The 17,991-nt window shown below is 49.6% G+C and overlaps 2 protein-coding genes across 2 annotated transcripts in view; one reads left to right on the forward strand and one right to left on the reverse strand.

Annotated features, from left to right (window-relative positions):
* Nucleotides 1-5,127: 5,127 nt before the first annotated feature.
* Nucleotides 5,128-6,238, forward strand: NKX2-4 (NK2 homeobox 4). Its single transcript, XM_085218657.1, has 2 exons — nt 5,128-5,494; nt 5,592-6,238. Exons 1-2 carry the CDS (start codon nt 5,128-5,130, stop codon nt 6,236-6,238), a joined length of 1,014 nt encoding a protein of 337 aa, XP_085074783.1.
* Nucleotides 6,239-8,033: 1,795 nt separating this feature from the next.
* Nucleotides 8,034-17,991, reverse strand: part of XRN2 (5'-3' exoribonuclease 2) — a 44,791-nt gene continuing 34,833 nt past the window's right edge. The window contains exons 28-30 of the mRNA XM_019612476.3: nt 17,317-17,377; nt 12,461-12,602; nt 8,034-8,800 (exon numbers count right to left, since the gene is read on the reverse strand). Of these exons, the coding sequence (XP_019468021.2) occupies nt 8,738-8,800; nt 12,461-12,602; nt 17,317-17,377 (266 nt within the window). The 3' untranslated portion in view covers nt 8,034-8,737. The remainder of the gene's footprint in view (nt 8,801-12,460; nt 12,603-17,316; nt 17,378-17,991) is intronic.

Below are 17,991 nucleotides of genomic sequence, written 5' to 3' on the forward strand. Positions count from 1 at the left end.
CACCTATGTCGTTTCCATTATCCCATTTCTCCTGGTTATCTTGCCATCTGCTTGTTATCCCACAGAGCCTGCGGTGCCACAGGCCTCGCTGGAGAAGGCAGGAGGTGGTGATGAAGAGCAATGCTCAGCATCCTGATGGCACCACTGGGACGGCACCATGGGGACCACAGGGAGCACCTCATGGAATCACAGAATCACTGAACTGTTTCAGTTGGAAAGAACCCCTAAGGAGCATCTGGTCCACCCCCCTGCAGTGCACAGGGACACCCATAGCTCCATCAGTGCTCAGAGCCCCATCCAGCCTGACCTTGGCTGCCTGCAGGAATGGGGCAGCATCGCCTCTCTGGGCAGCCTGTGCCACTGCCTCACCACTCTTAGCATGCCCTGGTGTCCCCGAGGTGCAGCCAAGCCCCCAGCCAAGTCTCCCCACAAAATGCATCAAGGTCATAAATCCCTCTTCTATATACATACACATATATTCATACATTTTAAACCAGAATTTCCATCCTCAGTTGATATTCTCACTCATCCCCACGCAGCACCAGTGGGGGACAGACCACCATCACTGGCTCAGGTTTGTCAGCTGTATGCATCAATATCAAGAGAAAGATGAGTACATATTTAAAAAAGAATAAAGCAAGCCATTCCAGAATGGGAGTTGTTTAGATAATTGATTTCCCTTGGACTCACAAGCACTAAATAACACCCTCTGAGTTGCATCTCCCAGATAACCTTTTCCTTCAAATCGCTCTTCCTAAGGACTGGCCTTTGACAGAGGCATCTCACAAAGTGCAAATCCAGCAAGCTTTAAGCAAGCTCGTAGGTAAGACCTTTCTGAGAGAACGCCACGATGATTCCTCAAGCAATTATTTTTTCTTGGTATCCTTTGCATAGAGAGAGCTAATTAACTGCCTGCCAGGTTCTGCGGATTCACAGCGAAAAATGAAGTAGTACAAATGTCATAATTAATTAGCAGTTTAATGCTAGAATGAACACAGCAAAGGTGCTATAAATATTCAGGCAATGGGACCTCTGTGCTAGCACGTGCTTGTGGCACTGATCTGTCTTGTGGGACCCTGGACTGACCCCAGATCTGCACCCCACAGCCCCAGCCAAGAGCCCAAGCATTGCATGCCCGGCACGGGGCGTGCGCGAGCCTTGCTCCCATGGAGCTCCTCCTCTCCCCTGCTGGATGCCCCCTGCTCGGCTCAGCCTCCCGGAGCGAGGGCTCCCAGTAACTATGGTTACTTCTAATTGTGCAGGGAAAATTATTCCGACTTCAAAGGTAATGGAGAGAATCCTTCAGGAAGTCAACACTCTGTCATTTCCTCCTGCTGCATCTACCCCTAACCCAAGGAGTCACCTTGACCGCACGCTGACTTCAAGATGCCAACAAAGGAAACCAAGGGATGTCATCAAATGAGTACCCCCCCCCCCCCCTCTTTTTTTTCCCTTTCCAAAGCGAGCCCACATGATGCTATATGCCAATCTGTCTGCAGGGAGAGGTGGGGTCACCTGGAGGTGTCCCAGAGCCGTGGGATGTGGCACTGAGGGACGTGGGCAATGGGCACGGTGGGTAGGTTGGAGTTGGACCGGATGATCTTTTAGTGGTCTCCTCTACCTTCACGATTCTATGATTCTATGCCTCTAAACCAACCAGGAGAGCAAGTTAGCCAGGAGGTGCTGCGCCAGAAGTGGGGAAACAGAGCCGACAGCATCCAGCCTGATCCCGAGGGGTTCTGCTGAGCACAGAACCAGCTCCAGCTGGAACCACGGCAACCCACCTTAATGCCATCAGCATCCCTCCTCCGTGCTCGCAGCCCTGCCAACCCGCAGCACGCTTCCCATGGGCTTCGGAGCTGTCCAGCATCTTCCCCAGCGATGCGACAGAAAATCGGAAAAGTTTTTTTTTCAACCACCCTCCAAATGAACAGATTAACAGCCTGGCAAACGGCTCGAGGAGCGGGTTTCTGCCACGGGGTGCAAGAGGCACGCGGCACCCAGTGTGGGCGTCCAGCCAGAGGTAGGCATGGACCCATTGCGAGGATGGGGAGGGCACAGAGAAGGCCCCTCTGCTGCAAACTGCTCCGAAAACACTCTGACAGAATGCTTTGCTCAGCATGCACAGCTCTTGAGGAAGGATTTCAGGAGACCAATACGTTCGGCTTTTGTTCCAAGTAGGGGCACGTGCAACACCTACAGTCACTATAGTAGAAAGTAATTATCGAGTGGTAATTGCCATCAAGTAAAGACAGGCAGCACGGGGGGCCATAGGAGTGAGTGGTGAGACCAGGACCCCACCATACAACTCTGCTGTTGACTTTATCTCCTTATAAGCAACTCCCCCAAAAACACAAAACCATCTCCAGTGCGTGAAGTAGGCACCCAGCCCTGTAATTAATTCCCAAGGGCCTGATTGCTCTCGGACACATTGGTGTGGGCAGTGGGAGCAACACGTGCAGCTGGAGATGTACAGACATCACTCCTTCCCTCTGAACAGGGGGGGAAGAGCTGCTACACCTGGGGTTTGTAGGGAAATGATGTCAGAGCGCCCTGGAAAACCCACGTTCCCTTTTTAATCAAATTAAACGTCTTTAGAAAGCAATGCTTTAAGCCTCCATTCCTGAGCCCCTTTTTAATCTCTGCAAATTATTGGTAGGAGGTGAATGGAGGCAATCTGCCATCAGCCCGAGCGCAGCGCCGTAACTCAGCAATGGGCAGCTATGGCTGATGAGTTGGAGGGAACTACAAGCAGCAATAAATTAGCATTTATACAGGCTTACTGAAACGTGGCCCCCCAAAATCAGCCCCGAGCCTTGTGTCAATTGTGTCTCGCCAAGGTCAGTATCTTCACTGTAATAGACACAGTCTAAAACAGCAAGAACAACTCAGCGGTGGAAATGAGCGCCGTCCGCCCAAAATATGCCGTTATTAGCAGAAAGATAAGCCAAGCCATTATGATCAGAAAGACAAATCGAGCTCTGAAATAACACCTGCACTTTGCAGTGATCAGCAGTGGTGACCTCCTGCGCTGTGTGTGTCAGTGGGGAGCTACGGAAACAACCCCCAAATTAAAACCCCATCGTGGCACTTCTCGGCGGGCTCTTCGCTATCACTGCCTGCCTTATCGCACTTTCTTTTATAATGCCTTTTGAAAATCTGCCTTTGGAATTACTTGGCTGGAATTCTACAGCTCGGTCATCCCATACTATGGGAGGGTACGGTCTGGTTTTGCTTCTCACTTCCAGGTATGGAGCTATTCAGTTAACAAATATACATTCTATCATTAAGGATGACTTCAAGGGTCGGTTTGGGGTTTTTGGGGTTTTTTTTGGTGTGAAAATGCGCCTTATCAATTGGATCTTCATTTTCACACGTATTCTAAAGCAATGAAACATTTTTTCCGGTTGGAAAATTCCGACTCACGGGAGTGAGGAAACAAAGGCACGAGTTGGGTTGCTGCAAAGAGTAAAGCAGCACAGGGATAAAGCACCTCAACACTGCATTCCAACCCGGACCTGCTGCTTCATACCGCCCTTGCCAACACGCTTTCTTTCTGTGAAGACAAGATGGGCAACTTAGGAAATGATAGAAGAGATCATTACAATGCTGAGGGGTTGACCTATATAAATATAGACGTAAAAATCACACTTTTAATGAGTGAAGAATTCCAGGGCGCTCCTGGTGGGAGCAGCATATGGGCTGCATTTCTCCTGGCTGCACTCATCCTTCGGGGCTCAGCGCTGTGGGGAGCACTGTGCGTTCTGCAGCAGAGCTGTGAGATGTCCCCACACTGTCCTGCCAGGCATCCTTAGGGCAGGTCCCCATAAGACATCCTTAGGGCAGGAGGGTTTGGGTCCTGCGGCCCCTCCAGTCCCCTCCACTCTTTGCCAGTGGGGCTGAGGATGCAGAGAGGGAGGAAATGCACGAGAAAAAAAAATAAATGGGAGCACCAGGAATTCTGCTTAAAGTCTGGAAAACCTGCACATGAACCAAGTTTTGTAGGTAAACTTGGTGGGGATAAAGAGTTTGGGATGGATGAGTTAGTGAGAGAATTAATACACATACATCTCTGTCTGTGCTTAACTACTGGGATCAGAAAAAGGATGGATCCACAGAGATGGGATGTGGGGAGAGGATGGGATGAGAAGGGAAAGGGAACAGGGAAGGGAAAGGGAGAGGGAGAGGAAAAGGGAAGGGAAAACAAGAGGGAAAGGGAGAAGGAAAGGGAAAGGAAAAAAAAAAGGGGAGGGAAAGGAAAAGGAAAGGGAAGAGATGGGAAAGTGTAAGAGGAACGTGAGGGAAAAGAGAAGGGAAGGGTCCCACGGCCCCCAGGCCATCCTGCAGTGTGGGAGCAGCCTGCAGCATCCTGCACCGGCCACCTGGGTGCACGTCGAGGGGCTGCGTACGGTTGTGTGGTGCCCGGCGGCCCGTCCTCACCCAAGGAAGGGGCGGTAGCGGCGCGGGGACACGCCGAGAGCTCAGCCCCTACTCGCGGACAAGGCCGCCCCGTCGGGCTGCCCGGAGCGGGGAGCGGAGCCCGGCCGCAGTTCCCCCGACGGCTCCGCAGCCCCAGCCCGGCGGCAGCGGCAGCCCCAAGGGGGCACTTCGCCGTCGCAAAGCGAACGAAATCCCAAATCCCCGACCGTCCATCGCCCTTCCAAACTCCCCCCGGCCAGGCCCGGACCCCACGGAGCGGCGACCCCCGGGTCCCATCCCCACCGCGCCCACGCCGGGAGCGCCGCGGGTTTCGGGAGAGGCGTTTTCCGTTAGGGCCGTGCCGTCGGGTCGCGGATACTTACGGGCGAGGGCCGCGGAGGAGCTGCTGCGGCCGTGCCCCGGGGCGGCCGGGCTTAAGAGCCCGACGGCGGCCGCGGGACAATGCCGGGAGGAGGGGGCCGGGGCCGGGCGGCGGCGGGAGGCGGGGGCGCTGCCCGGCGGCGGGGAGGGGACGGGGCCGCCCGCCGCCGCTGTCCCCCTCCGGGCCGTCGCTCCGCCCCTCGGTGTCTGGCGTAAAGCTGGCGCCGGGCTAAAAGAAACGGCGAGCTACGAGCGCCCAGGGGCTGGTAGCCGCCAGCGCACGGCTCGCCGGTGGCGGCGGGAGCGGAGGGCCCGGCCCGCCCCGCCATGTCGCTGAGCCCCAAGCACACGACGCCCTTCTCCGTCACCGACATCCTCAGCCCCATGGAGGAGAGCTACAAGAAGTTCGGCGGCATGGACGGGGCGGCCGGGCTGGGGCCCTACAGGCAGCCCGCGGTGCCCGGCGCCGCAGCGGCCGCCGTCCCGCAGCACGTCGTGGCGGGCCCCGCCGGGGCGGCCGCCTACCACATGCCGCACGGCGTCTCCCAGTTCCCGCACGGCGCCGTCGGGGGGTACTGCGGCGGCGGGCTGGGCAACGTGGGCGAGCTGCCCGCCTACCCCGACGGCATGAGGAGCGGCGCGGCGGCGGGCGGCGGCTGGTACGGGGCCGGCGGAGACCCGCGTTACCCTGGCAGTAAGTGCGGGCGCGGGGCGAGGGGCGGCGGGCGGCGGGATGGGGCGGCCGCGCTCCGACGGGGCGGCCCCCGCTCTGAGCCGCGCGTCCCGCTCAGTCTCCAGGTTCGTGGGCCCGGCGGCGGGGATGAACGTAGCCGGGATGGGCGGCCTGAGCGGCCTCGGCGAAGGAGCCAAGGGCATCGTGCCGCTGCACGCGGCCCCGCGGAGGAAGAGGCGAGTGCTCTTCTCGCAGGCGCAGGTCTACGAGCTGGAGCGGCGCTTCAAGCAGCAGAAGTACCTGTCAGCGCCGGAGCGGGAGCACCTGGCCAGCCTCATCCACCTCACGCCCACCCAGGTGAAGATCTGGTTCCAGAACCACCGCTACAAGATGAAGCGGCAGGCCAAGGACAAGGCGGCCGCCCAGCAGCTGCACCCCGACGGCTCCGGCGGCCTCTGCCAGCAGCCCTCGCCCCGCCGCGTCGCCGTGCCCGTGCTGGTGAAGGACGGCAAGCCCTGCCCGCCGCCGGGCAGCGGCACCCCGGCCCCCGGGCAGCCCGCGGCCCCCAGCGGCCCCGGGGGCTCGCTGCCCGCCTCCCACCCTCACCCCGGCTCGCTGGGGCAGGCGGCAGACCTGGAGGAGCTGGCGCCCAGCCCGCCGCCGCTGCACGGCCAGGTGCCCCCCCTGGCCCCCATGGACTCGGCCGGCGTCGATTACAGCGGCGGCATGGTCAGCCCCAACCTGCTCTACGGCAGGACGTGGTAATCCGACGGGGCGGGCGGCTCGGGGTGTCCGCACCCAGCCCGGCCCCGCCGTCCCGCGGAGCCCGAGAGCCGCCGTGCGCGTACCTTGCGGCCCCGCCGAGCGCGAACAATAAACCTTCTGAAGTGCAACTTAGCCCGGCAGAATTAATTTTAGAAGGGTGCCCCCGAAGTGCGATTTCATTATCGGTTGATTGGAGGGAAATTGAGTTGTAACCGGAGGTCGAGGAGGCGGCGAGCGGTGCGGGCGGGAGCGGCCGCTGCCTTCCGCAGGACGGGGAGCGCCGGCAGCGCCGAGAGGACGCGGAGACTTTCCGGAGGAGCTCGTCGGCTTCGACGCTCGCGTTCCAGGGGGAAAAAAGAGTCGCGTTCGTTGTTCTGAATTACGGCTTACGAAATTAACGGTCGCGCATGGACAGAAAGCCCCCCGACGGCAGCGGGCAGCCCCCGCCGGGCCGCCTCGGGGCTGCGAACGGCGGGCGGGCGGGGAGCGCCGCGGGTCCCGGTGTGCGAGCCGCTTCCTTTTTCTGATTTTCTTCTTTGCTCTTGTTGTCGTTTGTTTGTTTGCTTTGTTTCCCCATCCCTTTATTTTTATTCCTTTTCCCCTGAATTTTTTTGTTTTTTCCTTTTACTTTTCCGGGTTTTTTTTTTTTTTTTTTTTTGCGTCTTTTTTTTCTGTTTACATTTTTTTTCCTCCCGATTTCTTTCTTTATTTCTTTTTCTTTCCTCGATTTCTTTCTATTTATTTATTTATTTTTCCCTTCTCTTTTTCTTTCTTTCTTCTTTATTTTTTTTTATTTTTTATTTTTACAATAAAGACAAACGTTGTTCTGAACCCTGGCTGCTTCCTTCCCGCTCCACACCCGCGGCCGCCGCCTCCCTCCTGCAAAACTGCGCTGGGATTTCGTTCCGTGATGCTACCTGGGGTCGTTCTGCTATTGGAACGGTTTTGGGGGTGGAATAGATTTATGGCTCCCGCTCCCCTGCACCACGCAGGAGCAAAGGGGATGCTGTGCCCATGCGGACACTCACACTGCTCTCTAACCGGCTCCGAGGGGGAACGCCAGCTTTGAGAAGCGTGGCTGCCAGCCTGGGGGCAAAGAGCTGGGCAGGGGGATGCTGCTCTTCAGGAGCTCCCTTTCACCCTAAGCTTCCTCCCCTTACCCCAGAAATGATTGAGGGACAAGGGCATGCCTGCACCCCGGGTTCAAGCCCAGGAGCGGCATCTGTAGGGGAAGCAGCAGCTCCTTCCACCAGCCTCCCGCCCACCACTGCACTTGCACGAAGAGCCACGCTCGCTGTGGCTCAAAAATTACTTTCGGAGACCCATGTATTTTTATGGAAGTGGGAGAAGGGCACGGGGGAGCGCTGACAATGTTTGCCAGCTCCAGGTAGGACAGCAATTGCATTGCAACGAAGGGTATTACACCAATCTCCATCACTTGAAAATAAAGAACGCAGTTTCACCCTCCAAGGTCACAGGGTTCGAGGCTTTTGCCCCATTGTTGGTGATGAAGGTGTGGGCCTAAACAGAGAGATGATACAAAAACACTCTCAGGAGATGGCTGCAGCAATGCTGTCTCACAGCTGCGCGTGCAAACCTTAGGAGCACGAGCAAGAGGTGCTACAGCAGCTTTTACCTGGACGCTCCACGGCAGCAGAAACATGCTCAGGTTTTGGTTAAACAAAGCTTTGAAATGCTACGGTAGAGGCTGTGTGGAATTAGTGCTGCAGTAATTAATATCAACTGTGTGTGTACAGAAATACAAAGGGAAGAAATAAAGCACGGGGTAGCGCTCCAAATTTCAAAAGCCACTTTATAAAGCAAATAAAAATATTTACTGATTTGGTACACTCACATGGAAAACCCCTAGAAAGAGTACTAAAAATGAATGGAAACTCCATACAGGGCAGCTATTTTAAATTATATATCAAAACAGACCGATACGCCTTCCGTGCTTGTTTGTGTTACAAAAACCAAGTCAAAAAACAGGCAACAAGCTGTAGAAGTGGAAACGTTCTGCTTCAAAGTCCAAAAATCTCCTCTTTTCCCCTATGAGAAATCCAAAGAAGCACCAGAGCAGCACTGCTGGACACGTCCTTAACCCCACGCGCTCCGTGCTGCCCGCTGCGCCCTCCCCGAGTTCATCAAATCTGATTTCTGTGCATTCTTTACAACTCCGTGTCTGTTTTCAGGCTCTTGTGTGTGAAGTAGAGGGTGGCTGCAGCTCGCATTGACAGGCGTTGTGCGGCACAGCTTGGGGATGCCACGAGGACAAAACAGCTCTCCCACCTCGGCTCACGGCTTTGCAGATCGGGGTGAACTCGTGGTTCGCAGCGACAAAACATAATCGGTTCGGTAAGAAATGTACACATGTAAAACAAGCAGAGTTTAAAAACTACAGGGAGGTTTCCGAACGATTTCATTTCTTCCCCCCTTCCTCCCCCAGTTAATAAAAACAAAACCAAAACCCGGACGTTTTCTGGGCTTGGGAGAGCAGAGCTAATTCCAGCTGTATCTTCCCGAGGGTGGAGGCAGCAGGTAGGGCCTCCCGGGGCCGTATGCCTACAAACAAACAAAAGCAAGCATTTATTTTTTGGATTAACAGCACAGCAAACAAGTTAGCGGGGCTCCGGGCGCCCCTACAGCAATGAAACAATGCATCCTCAGCACAGAAAGGCACCGCGCCGCAGCCGCGCTCAGCGCAGCTTCAGCCTCCGCTCAAGGAGGGCAGATCCACACAGCATCCGTGCCCCAGCAGAAGCAGTGCTGCTCAATCAATGGCTCCTTTTCTGCTTGAGCTGTATGCGAGCTGAAGCTAAAGGGAGTCACCCGTTGGTACAGAGGGACGACTGAAAACAAAAAATGAAAACCATTTGGTTTTGTTACAGAAGCGTTTTTCAGCACTTGTTTGCTTTTAATACCAGGTGAAGCAGCCCAAAATCTCACACAGACTCAGCGCAAATTAAGGCATTTTTGTCTTTGGGATCAAGCCTTCTATACACTACGTAAGAAAAAAAAAAAAAAAGCTGCTGGAAGAAAAAAAAAAAAGGTAAGAAAGGTTAAAGTGTCCTTGAAGCATTTCAAACGATTTAAAATCCTGATGCGCCGCAGAGCCCACAAAGTTCATTCTGTTGGCAGCCACGGGGTTTTTGTTGGCTTTTCCTGGGGGAGGGACCGGGGGGACCAAGGGGTGATGAAGAGGCTTCGTTTTGTTCTTTCAAAGAGAAAACCATCTTTACCCGGGAGCGGAGATAGCTGCTGGAACTGAAAAGGCAGAGGGCTTCGCTCCACGTGTTTGTGGCAGGCAAGCAACTAGACTTGAACAGAAAACATTTTCTTTTACACCCTGTTTTTAAGCGGGAGCTGAAGAGAGATGTGCAGAATGTGCTGCTTTAGGAAGATCTTGGGTTTGTTTTTAATCGCAATCAATACAAAACCCAACAATTAAACTAGCTGAGTTGCCTGCAACCCCTGAGAAATCCTTCCAGTTGCACAAAGAGCAGAAAGCTCCGTCTGTCTGTGCCCAAGCATGGTTCAGGAGGGCTCTTCACAGCTACACAAGGCATTTATCTGGACGTTCAGTTACGTATTAGCACGGCCTAAAATCAGGATGTCAAGCAGCTCCACGACCACATTTATGCTTTATTTCTCTGTGCCAGCTCCGAGGCACAGGGAATGTGCACCACCCCCCAGCAGCCCCTATCCGTGGCAGTTGCATTAATTTTGTAAGCACTTTGCAGCAGCGTGTTTATTAACCTCTTCACGCCATGTTCTGGATGCTGTAAAAAAAAATTCAGAGGTGAAAGGGACCAAAGATGATTATTTATGCTGCTCTGTGTCACCGCTTCCACTTGAATCCTTTTCAGGGCTTTAAAGCTTTGAGATGTGCAGGCAGCAGTGCTAGATTCAATTATTGGTTTCGCATCCTAAACCTTTTCAGGTAGAGGCTAATTTTACTTCATTGCCATCAGCCCCAAGGAAATAATTGCATCTGAAAGTTCATTCAAAAATAATGTAAAAAAAAAAAAAAAAAAAAAAACCACACAAAAAAGGCATGGCTGCCATCCTGGCTCCCATTTCACCACTGGGGCAGCAAGCAGCTGTAGAGCTGCAGAGGTTGTATATCAGTGCACATGCAGGTTGTATATCAGTGCTCCGAGATCTCAGTTCCAACCTCCCAAACAGGCACTGACCCCCATCCCACCCTGCTCTAAAACAATTCGTGTCCACTTCTGTGCTGCCTGGCAGCAACTGTTATTCACAAAGACTTAAGGTTGGGAATAAGCTAGTTGAAGCGCTGACTTCTTTCACCAAACTGCAGGATTCAGCTCCTGGACACCATTTCCCCACTAAGGCTAATGTGATAAAGATCCATGCTGTTTAATTTTGCTTACAGTCAAGCCTGTGCTGGAAGGATTAGCACTGGCCACACCTCCTCTGCATACTCAAAGCCAGGGTGCACAGTATACTTGCCTCTCTTTTCCTCATTTCCTGCTGCAATACTAAACACTACAGCTGAATGAGCTGGAGACAGTTCTTCCTCCAATCTTAAAAGCCTCCTCTGCACTAAAAATGCTTCAGGGTAGGAGATGGGGGGAGGTGTGGAGAGAAGGGAGATCTCAGCGCTGCTAACAAGGGTTCAGCCAAACACGAGTTGAAGAGTTGGGAGCAGTGGGGCAGGCTGCTTGTTGGCTATAGATCTTTTCAGCAGCAAGATGTAATCCTGCAGCCCAGAGACAATGCTGAGAACGGTATTAGTGGCTCTCAGGCTGTTTCTGCTGGGCTCTGGTCCTGACAAGCTGAACCAGCGACAGAAGCACATGGCACTCTGCAAAAAGCTTCCCCAGCAAAGGCCAAAGGCTCTTCTGTTACAAACTGGATTTGACAGTACGTGTCTTTATTGTATTAACTGCTTTAGAAAACTCAGAGCTAACGATGTCACAGTGCAAAGTGGTTGTGATGGATTCTGCTACCTGAGTCTCCCAGTCGGAATAGAAAAGAAAAATATGAAGTGGACAAAGAACCAGAAGTGGCAAAAAATGTAAGACTTTCAAGTACATTATGTATTAAATGGATTGTGCTTGCAGCTCCTGCTGCGTAAGCAAAGGAGACTGGGATGTTATCCAACACACTGCAGGACAGAGTTCAGACCTAAGAGAAAATCACTACTGGCAGCACAAGGGAACAGCCCTAGGAATCAAACATCAAATCTGACTCTGTCAAACTGTGCAACAAATGCGTGCGGGCTGGGATGGTCACAAGGAAAACTAAGAGTATATACCAAGTGTGACTTGACTGGAGTACATTTGTAAGAGGTAGGGAAGAAGCAGGTCCCAAAAAAAGGCAAATTTCAAACGGTTTGTGCCTTGTTTGCTATATTAAAGGGCTGGGAAATAGTCGCTGAGCAGCTGAGTACCTTTCTTTCTCTTTCCCCACTACTGGCCAGTAGCCTTCCCACTGCTGAGTAACAGTTCCAAGTCACAAAAACAGTACCAGAACGTGAAGCTTAATATAAACATCTGAAAAGTGTTTTAAACTAGTGAATAGCACTGCAAATGCTCAAGTTCCTAGCATAAGAGAATATGCAGACTGAGTTTTTACTGGGAATACACACTCAAAAATAGCACATAAGCAAAACAACCTCCTGTTTTCAGGCCTTTCTGTTCTGTTGCGTCTTCATAAACCGATGATAAAAACCACCTACCGTTTTGGATGTTCTCCTACCACGTTTGCTCGTTTTCGTTTAGCCAAACTTATTTCCAGGTGTACATTCACAGATGCTTCTTACTCTGACTACTAGAGCCTGACATTTAAATAGATTCAGCCAGTAAGCATTTGAGGGGGCAAAAAAAAAAAAGTCAAGTTGTAAGAAGCTACAGTTTAAACACACAGCGAGGAGACATCCTTCCATCTCCAAAGCACGTAGATCTCGTTTGTTTCCTTACAGAAAAGGAAGGCTCTGGTTGAAACACTTGCCTTCAGATTCTATTTTCTCAAGCTGCAAGAGGTGTGTGACTTGGTAAGACGCTTGATCTGGTTTTAATGAAATGCACGGTGATGGTGTGGGCCTCGTGCCACAAGCACACACACACAGAGGGGCTGTAGGGAGGCTTATTTGTCAGTGCTTGCACTGGTGGCACAGCCACCGGCCGAAAAGCAGCAGAGGAAGGCCCACCCCCTGCAGCCACGCACCGAGAAGACGTGCAGACAGCATTTCCATACCTGCCTTCCCCGGTCCATCCGATCCTCAGGTCTCTGTGGGTAGTTCATGGGCCCACCCATCCCCTGGTACTGGCCCGGTGGGTACTGACTTTGGGCTGGCAGCATGCGGTTCCAGGCGAGCAGCGGGGCGGCCCCAGCAGTTCTGGAATAGAGAAGAAAGCATGACCTCAAGAGTTCTGTGCTACAGAACGCACATTGCTGTGCTGTTGTTTGATACGTGCTCCCATTTGCCTCACGTTTGCTCACTGCTTCTTTCCCCACGCTTGAAAGCTACAGAACCACAGCTACCGCCAGCTGCAAACTCAGACTTCACAAACCAGATATTCCAAAATATTCCTTGAAAGGATTCCGTCCAGCTTTTATTCTAGGAGCAAATTTGCCAGCTCATCTGCAGCAATCCCGCCCATCGATTAAAACCCAGCTATCACCAAGCTAGCTAAACGTAACGCACCGTCCAAAGAGTAAACATGTGCAACACGGGAGAATGAGGCTTTCTTTTCTAAATGTCCAGGCTCTTTCTGGGAGTCCATTCTTTCTTGTTAATTGCAGGTTGCAAATGAATTCTTACTGCGAGTATTCTGAATCTAGGGTAGGGGCCTTGGCTGCTTTTTCCCATCCATTATTCTGCTCAATATGTCAGAAGGTCTGATCGGGAAGAAACCTTTTCAAGTTCTATTGATGCCGTTTTCAATTGACCACGGTGACCTAGCAACATAAGCACTAATTGGCATGGACTGACTGACATTTGGTGTACAGTTTATATGGGAACGCAAATCCAACATCCATTATAACCCAGTTTGCCATCCTAGATTACTAACGGCAAGAAATGTTTTAATTGCCTTCAAGTACCTATTCTAACATTACAATTATAAAGCAACAGGTATAATACATCCAATCATTGTTTGATTAAAAATATTTAGAAAAATGATACAGCCATGATATAGGCTTCAGAGCTAAACACTGGTAAGGGTACAACTGCTCACAGAATTCGTGGCACTTACGTTTTTGCACTGCAATATGTTGTTGTAATGAGAAAACACTGGCTAGCTGAGACAGCTAATCTTTTATGACCCACATTCAAGAGAGCCAGTTAAGCACAGAGACAGAAATAGGAGCACAGTGAGCACAAGTACCACGTTTCACATTTACCTGTTGCACTCCTTAACTGAGTTACTGAGCATATCTTCCAAGTCTTCGTCTAGGTTTGTTGGAGTACACTGGTGGGACTTTGGCTTTGGCCAAACAACCTGAGGCAGGGACTCAATCTGATACACACTGTCAAACACACACAGCTTAAGGAGGTGGTGTGACTTCAGGAAAGAGGCTGTCCTCAATAGGAGGATGCTCTGATGGGAGCAGAGCTCTACCATGGGAGGCAAACACTGCTTGAGTAAGTGGGGAAGCAATGCCAGGAGAACTGGGAAACAATTTCACCTACTGGAGCAGAGGCAAAGTTTGATTTGGCATAGAAACTCCTATCATCTCCCAAAATGAAACAAATGATACCTATTCATACAATGGTTGGTCTTACCTGATAAGTATGCAACAGGTAAACACGATGTGCAACAGATGTACTAAAAAGGAATTTGCACAAAAGCTAAATGGCAATAGGCAGCTTTATTTTTAGCTTCAGAGATGCCTAGAAAATGCAGTGTTATTGAAGTATTCAACAGGAAGAGCAAAATCATCTTTTGAGTTAATAGCACATTGTGCTTCCTAAACTAACACTCAAAATCAGCATTGTACCAAGGATGTTCCTTTTGATTAAGGGTTTTGAACACTAACTTCATTTTGTTATTGTTCCTAAAAGACAGCAGGCTCTTCAGGAAGAACATACTGTTCTGCCTTATGGAAAAATCCATTGGATTACCCACATAACCCCAGTTCTAGAGCTCATCAATCATTCAGTTTCTACAGCTTTGCCAACATCCTTGCGAGAAATACCCTCAGCCCTGAGGATTACAGGTCAAAAGTTGTGTCATATACCTGGAACGGGAAAGTTCGAAGCAAATTTCATCTGCCATTAACATGCATTTTGCACAGAGTTTAAATGTCACATTTTTATAAAGTGATGTTTATTATCAGGACATTCAGCATCTTGGTTTTGAATCCTTCTTAAGGTGTGAAACTGATAATAATCAGTTTACTATCACATATTCTGGGGGAACACAGAAAGGCCTGGATTGAAAAGGACCACGATGCTCATCTAGTTTCAACCCCCTGCTATGTGCAGGGTCACCAACCACATGTCCAGAGAATAAACCCAGGGATAAACCTGTTAGGAAAAGATATGCTGTAGTGCATAGTCTGATCTTCAAGCTACAAAAAACAGTTTAAACCCTTTCTGCTGCTCTTAATTCACCGAGCCATCTACTATTTTTAATCAAACAACTTCTTAGATCATCGTCTGCTAAACAACTCAGCAACCTATATGGTTCATGGCAATCGACTCCTCCAATGACTGCATTAATGGGTGATTTAAGCAACCTAAGGGCAGAGACAGCAAAGCTATGGCCCAGGGGTAACAAAAAACGTGTGCTGTGTGGAATATCACATGAATCCCCATTGGCAGTTACTCAAACGCAGTGCCCAGAGTTGTGCTGACTCAGAATTCAAGTAACACATCTGTGTAGGGAGTAGCTAACACACCGTGTCAGGAAGCTTTATGTAAAAAGAAGAAACCTTATGCTGGACACGAGATCATCTGGATTACGAGGAAAAAGCTTTACACTACTGATTTCCACCCCCTCCCAGAGGCCTGTGAAACAAGAGGCAGTTTAGCACCAGCTGCACTACTCTATCCCAGAAACAGCACAAAGGCTCAAAGCTTTACTGTCAGGGACAGGCTCCTTGCTTATCCTTTGCTTGATCAGGGATATCGTAGCCTCCTGCCAACCCACTTCATCTGAAAAGGCTGGAGCAGGGGCTGGCCTCTCTCTCTGCTGCTTTCTTCCTGGGAGTCGCAGTGGCAGAGAGCAGAAATTCCTTGCAGCTTTTGCTGTTGGAACACCTGAAGCAGCAGCAGCACGCAGGAACAGCCCCAGCAGCACATGCAGCAGCAGCTTTGTAGCACCCAGAGCTCACTGCTGGCCTGGCTGCCACCAGGAATTAACTGGGAAGCTGGAAACCTCTTGGGGAGAAAGTGATCGGTTCAATAGGTTTGACCATTGCCCAAAGCATATCTTTGAACACCCTCCTTTTTCCAATCAAATATACGTTCCAAAACCACAGCAGAATTACTTATCCTAGCTCTACAACTGGCAAGTCTGGGATCTTCATCATCAAATGAAATACAAAACAGGAAGGGGAAAGTCTTGTAAAGAGAACAGCTGGAAAAGCAGGAATTACATTTTCCAAGCAGCACCATTCATCTGCAAAAATGGTGCATCTGGAGAGTGGGTGATTGTTTCTGAAGGTATTAGCAAGAATCACATGCAGCAATCCTACGATAGGATTCTAAACAGAAACAGTCCACTGTGACAGTTAGGTGAGAAGACGCATTTCAAGTGTGAAACAAAACAATTTCTGCCTGAAGGGAATTATTTATATGTGAATTGAGAAACCCTTTCGCTTTCCAAAAATGAAGGACCCAATGACAGAAGCAAGCAGTGTAAAAAAAAAAAAAAATAATTCCATGTTACAGATGTGTGGCAATATTTCACAAAATGACACAATACAGACCGCATTCAGTTAAGGTGCAGGAACAGCAACTCTCACAGACAAAGTGATAGTAAAGTTTGTAATGTGACATTCAGGTATAATGCAATATTTCCCATTGACACGACACAGGACAAGGGAGCTGAACTTCCACAGGGATCAAAACGGTTGCCATGGAAAGCGTGACTGCAGAGAGCTCCATAAATTCTACCGAAGCTGATGCTTTCAATGGTTAACGTTTGCAAATAAAAACATGGGGGAAAAAAAAACTCCTGCCTAATAGGAGCAGAAACTTCAAGGACCTTCCACATAGCCCCGTTCCTCCATAAATATAAACAAATGTAATTATTCATAGCTTTCACAGGTACGCTGAAGTTTGTGAAGTCTGCCTGACTTAAGGGCACACAACCTATCAATGAGAGAACGCATGTAAGACATCCCTTATTATCAAACCATGTCACATTCCTTCTATTCGATGGCACTTATTGGACTGCGGATTCCATAATCCTCCTCTGAGTCCCTTCTGCATTTAATTCAGTTCAGTCTTAAGTAGTTAAAGAAACTGTTTTCAGTGGCAACTAATAACTACTGACCTACAGTGACACTGCCCTACAATAGGCTTGTCAGGCCTGAAAAACTTGTACCAAAGAAGCTGATTAGGACTTCAAGAGGTTTGTAGCAAGAATCAATGGCTGGTCTGTACTAATGCTCTGGTTGCGGCACAGAAATGATAAAAGTGGAACACCATTAGTTATGCCTCATTAAGCTCCACAGCCCTCCTAAAAAGAAATTTGTTTAGCCTGTCCAAAATCTAATGCAGTTTTAAGCTCTCTGTGTTCAATTTCATAGCATCTCAAAAGCTTCAATAAGATAAAGGCCAAAGAACCAAGAACGGTACCAAAGCACCAACAGTAAAGTTAATTTTGAAGTCTGAGTTTTTAATGGAAAGTGTTTTTGCCTTCCTTTTTTAATACAAAGTACTCAAACCTTTTAAAGGATGAACGCCGCACAGTGCGCTCACAAAATATAAATAAATCATGGACATTAATTAACTTTAAAAAAAAAAAAACACAACATGATTTGAACAAATTTAAACAACGGAGTTCAAAACAAAGAGGTAAGAATGTTGTGAAAGCCAAACAGAAACAAGTACATACTTTTAACCACGCTTTACAAAACATCAGTGCCACCTGCCTTACCTTTGTGGTGCTTGTTGAAATAAGGGCGTAGGGCCTCGCCAAGACTCCTGGGGTCTAAGATCTATAGGGCAAAACAAGAAGTTAAGAGTAAATACTCTTACAAGAACCATGCTCTGATTTCTATCCTGCATCATTCGTTCTTAAACTAGACAGATCACAAAATACACATCACTAATTTTTTGGTTACCACTGCTGGTTTTGATGGATTTCCTTTACGCCGGTCCACGACAAGCTCAATGCTAATGAAAGTCAACCTTTTAAAATAAGCTTCGAGCTAGAGGAATTAATTTTAATCACTTGATGCTTGAACACTTCACAGGCGTCTACCATTTCAAAATGCAAAACCAAGTCTGTTGCTCTAAAACTGAAGACTCGAATGTTTCCCACAAGTATGTCTGTCACTGCATTATATGAAAGAACTCTGCATTAACATACATATATAAATAAATCTAAACTTAGGATTTTGAGGTCTTAGAAGTGCATATAGATGAGATATTTAAGACATTCACAAGTCTATTAATTAAATCTATTAATTATCTCTCAGATCATATAATTAGATTGAGTTAAATCTTTTGGCCAAAGACACAGCCCTGCAGTTATAAGAAACTGGAATGAAGAGGACCACCCACTTCTCAATTGTGTCTTCTACCCAAACCACCTCTTTACAAAGACGTA

Source organism: Meleagris gallopavo, chromosome 2 (genome assembly GCF_905368555.1).
Source record: "Meleagris gallopavo chromosome 2, MGAL_WU_HG_1.1, whole genome shotgun sequence".
In the NCBI taxonomy this organism is placed as follows: domain Eukaryota; kingdom Metazoa; phylum Chordata; class Aves; order Galliformes; family Phasianidae; genus Meleagris; species Meleagris gallopavo.

Excerpts from the sequence above, each read along its gene's own strand:
- NKX2-4 (XM_085218657.1), top strand. The coding sequence starts at position 5,128 with ATGTCGCTGAGCCCCAAGCACACGACGCCCTTCTCCGTCACCGACATC. Across the intron at positions 5,495-5,591 it reads AGACCCGCGTTACCCTGGCA|TCTCCAGGTTCGTGGGCCCG; the intron begins GTAAGTGCGGGC and ends CGTCCCGCTCAG.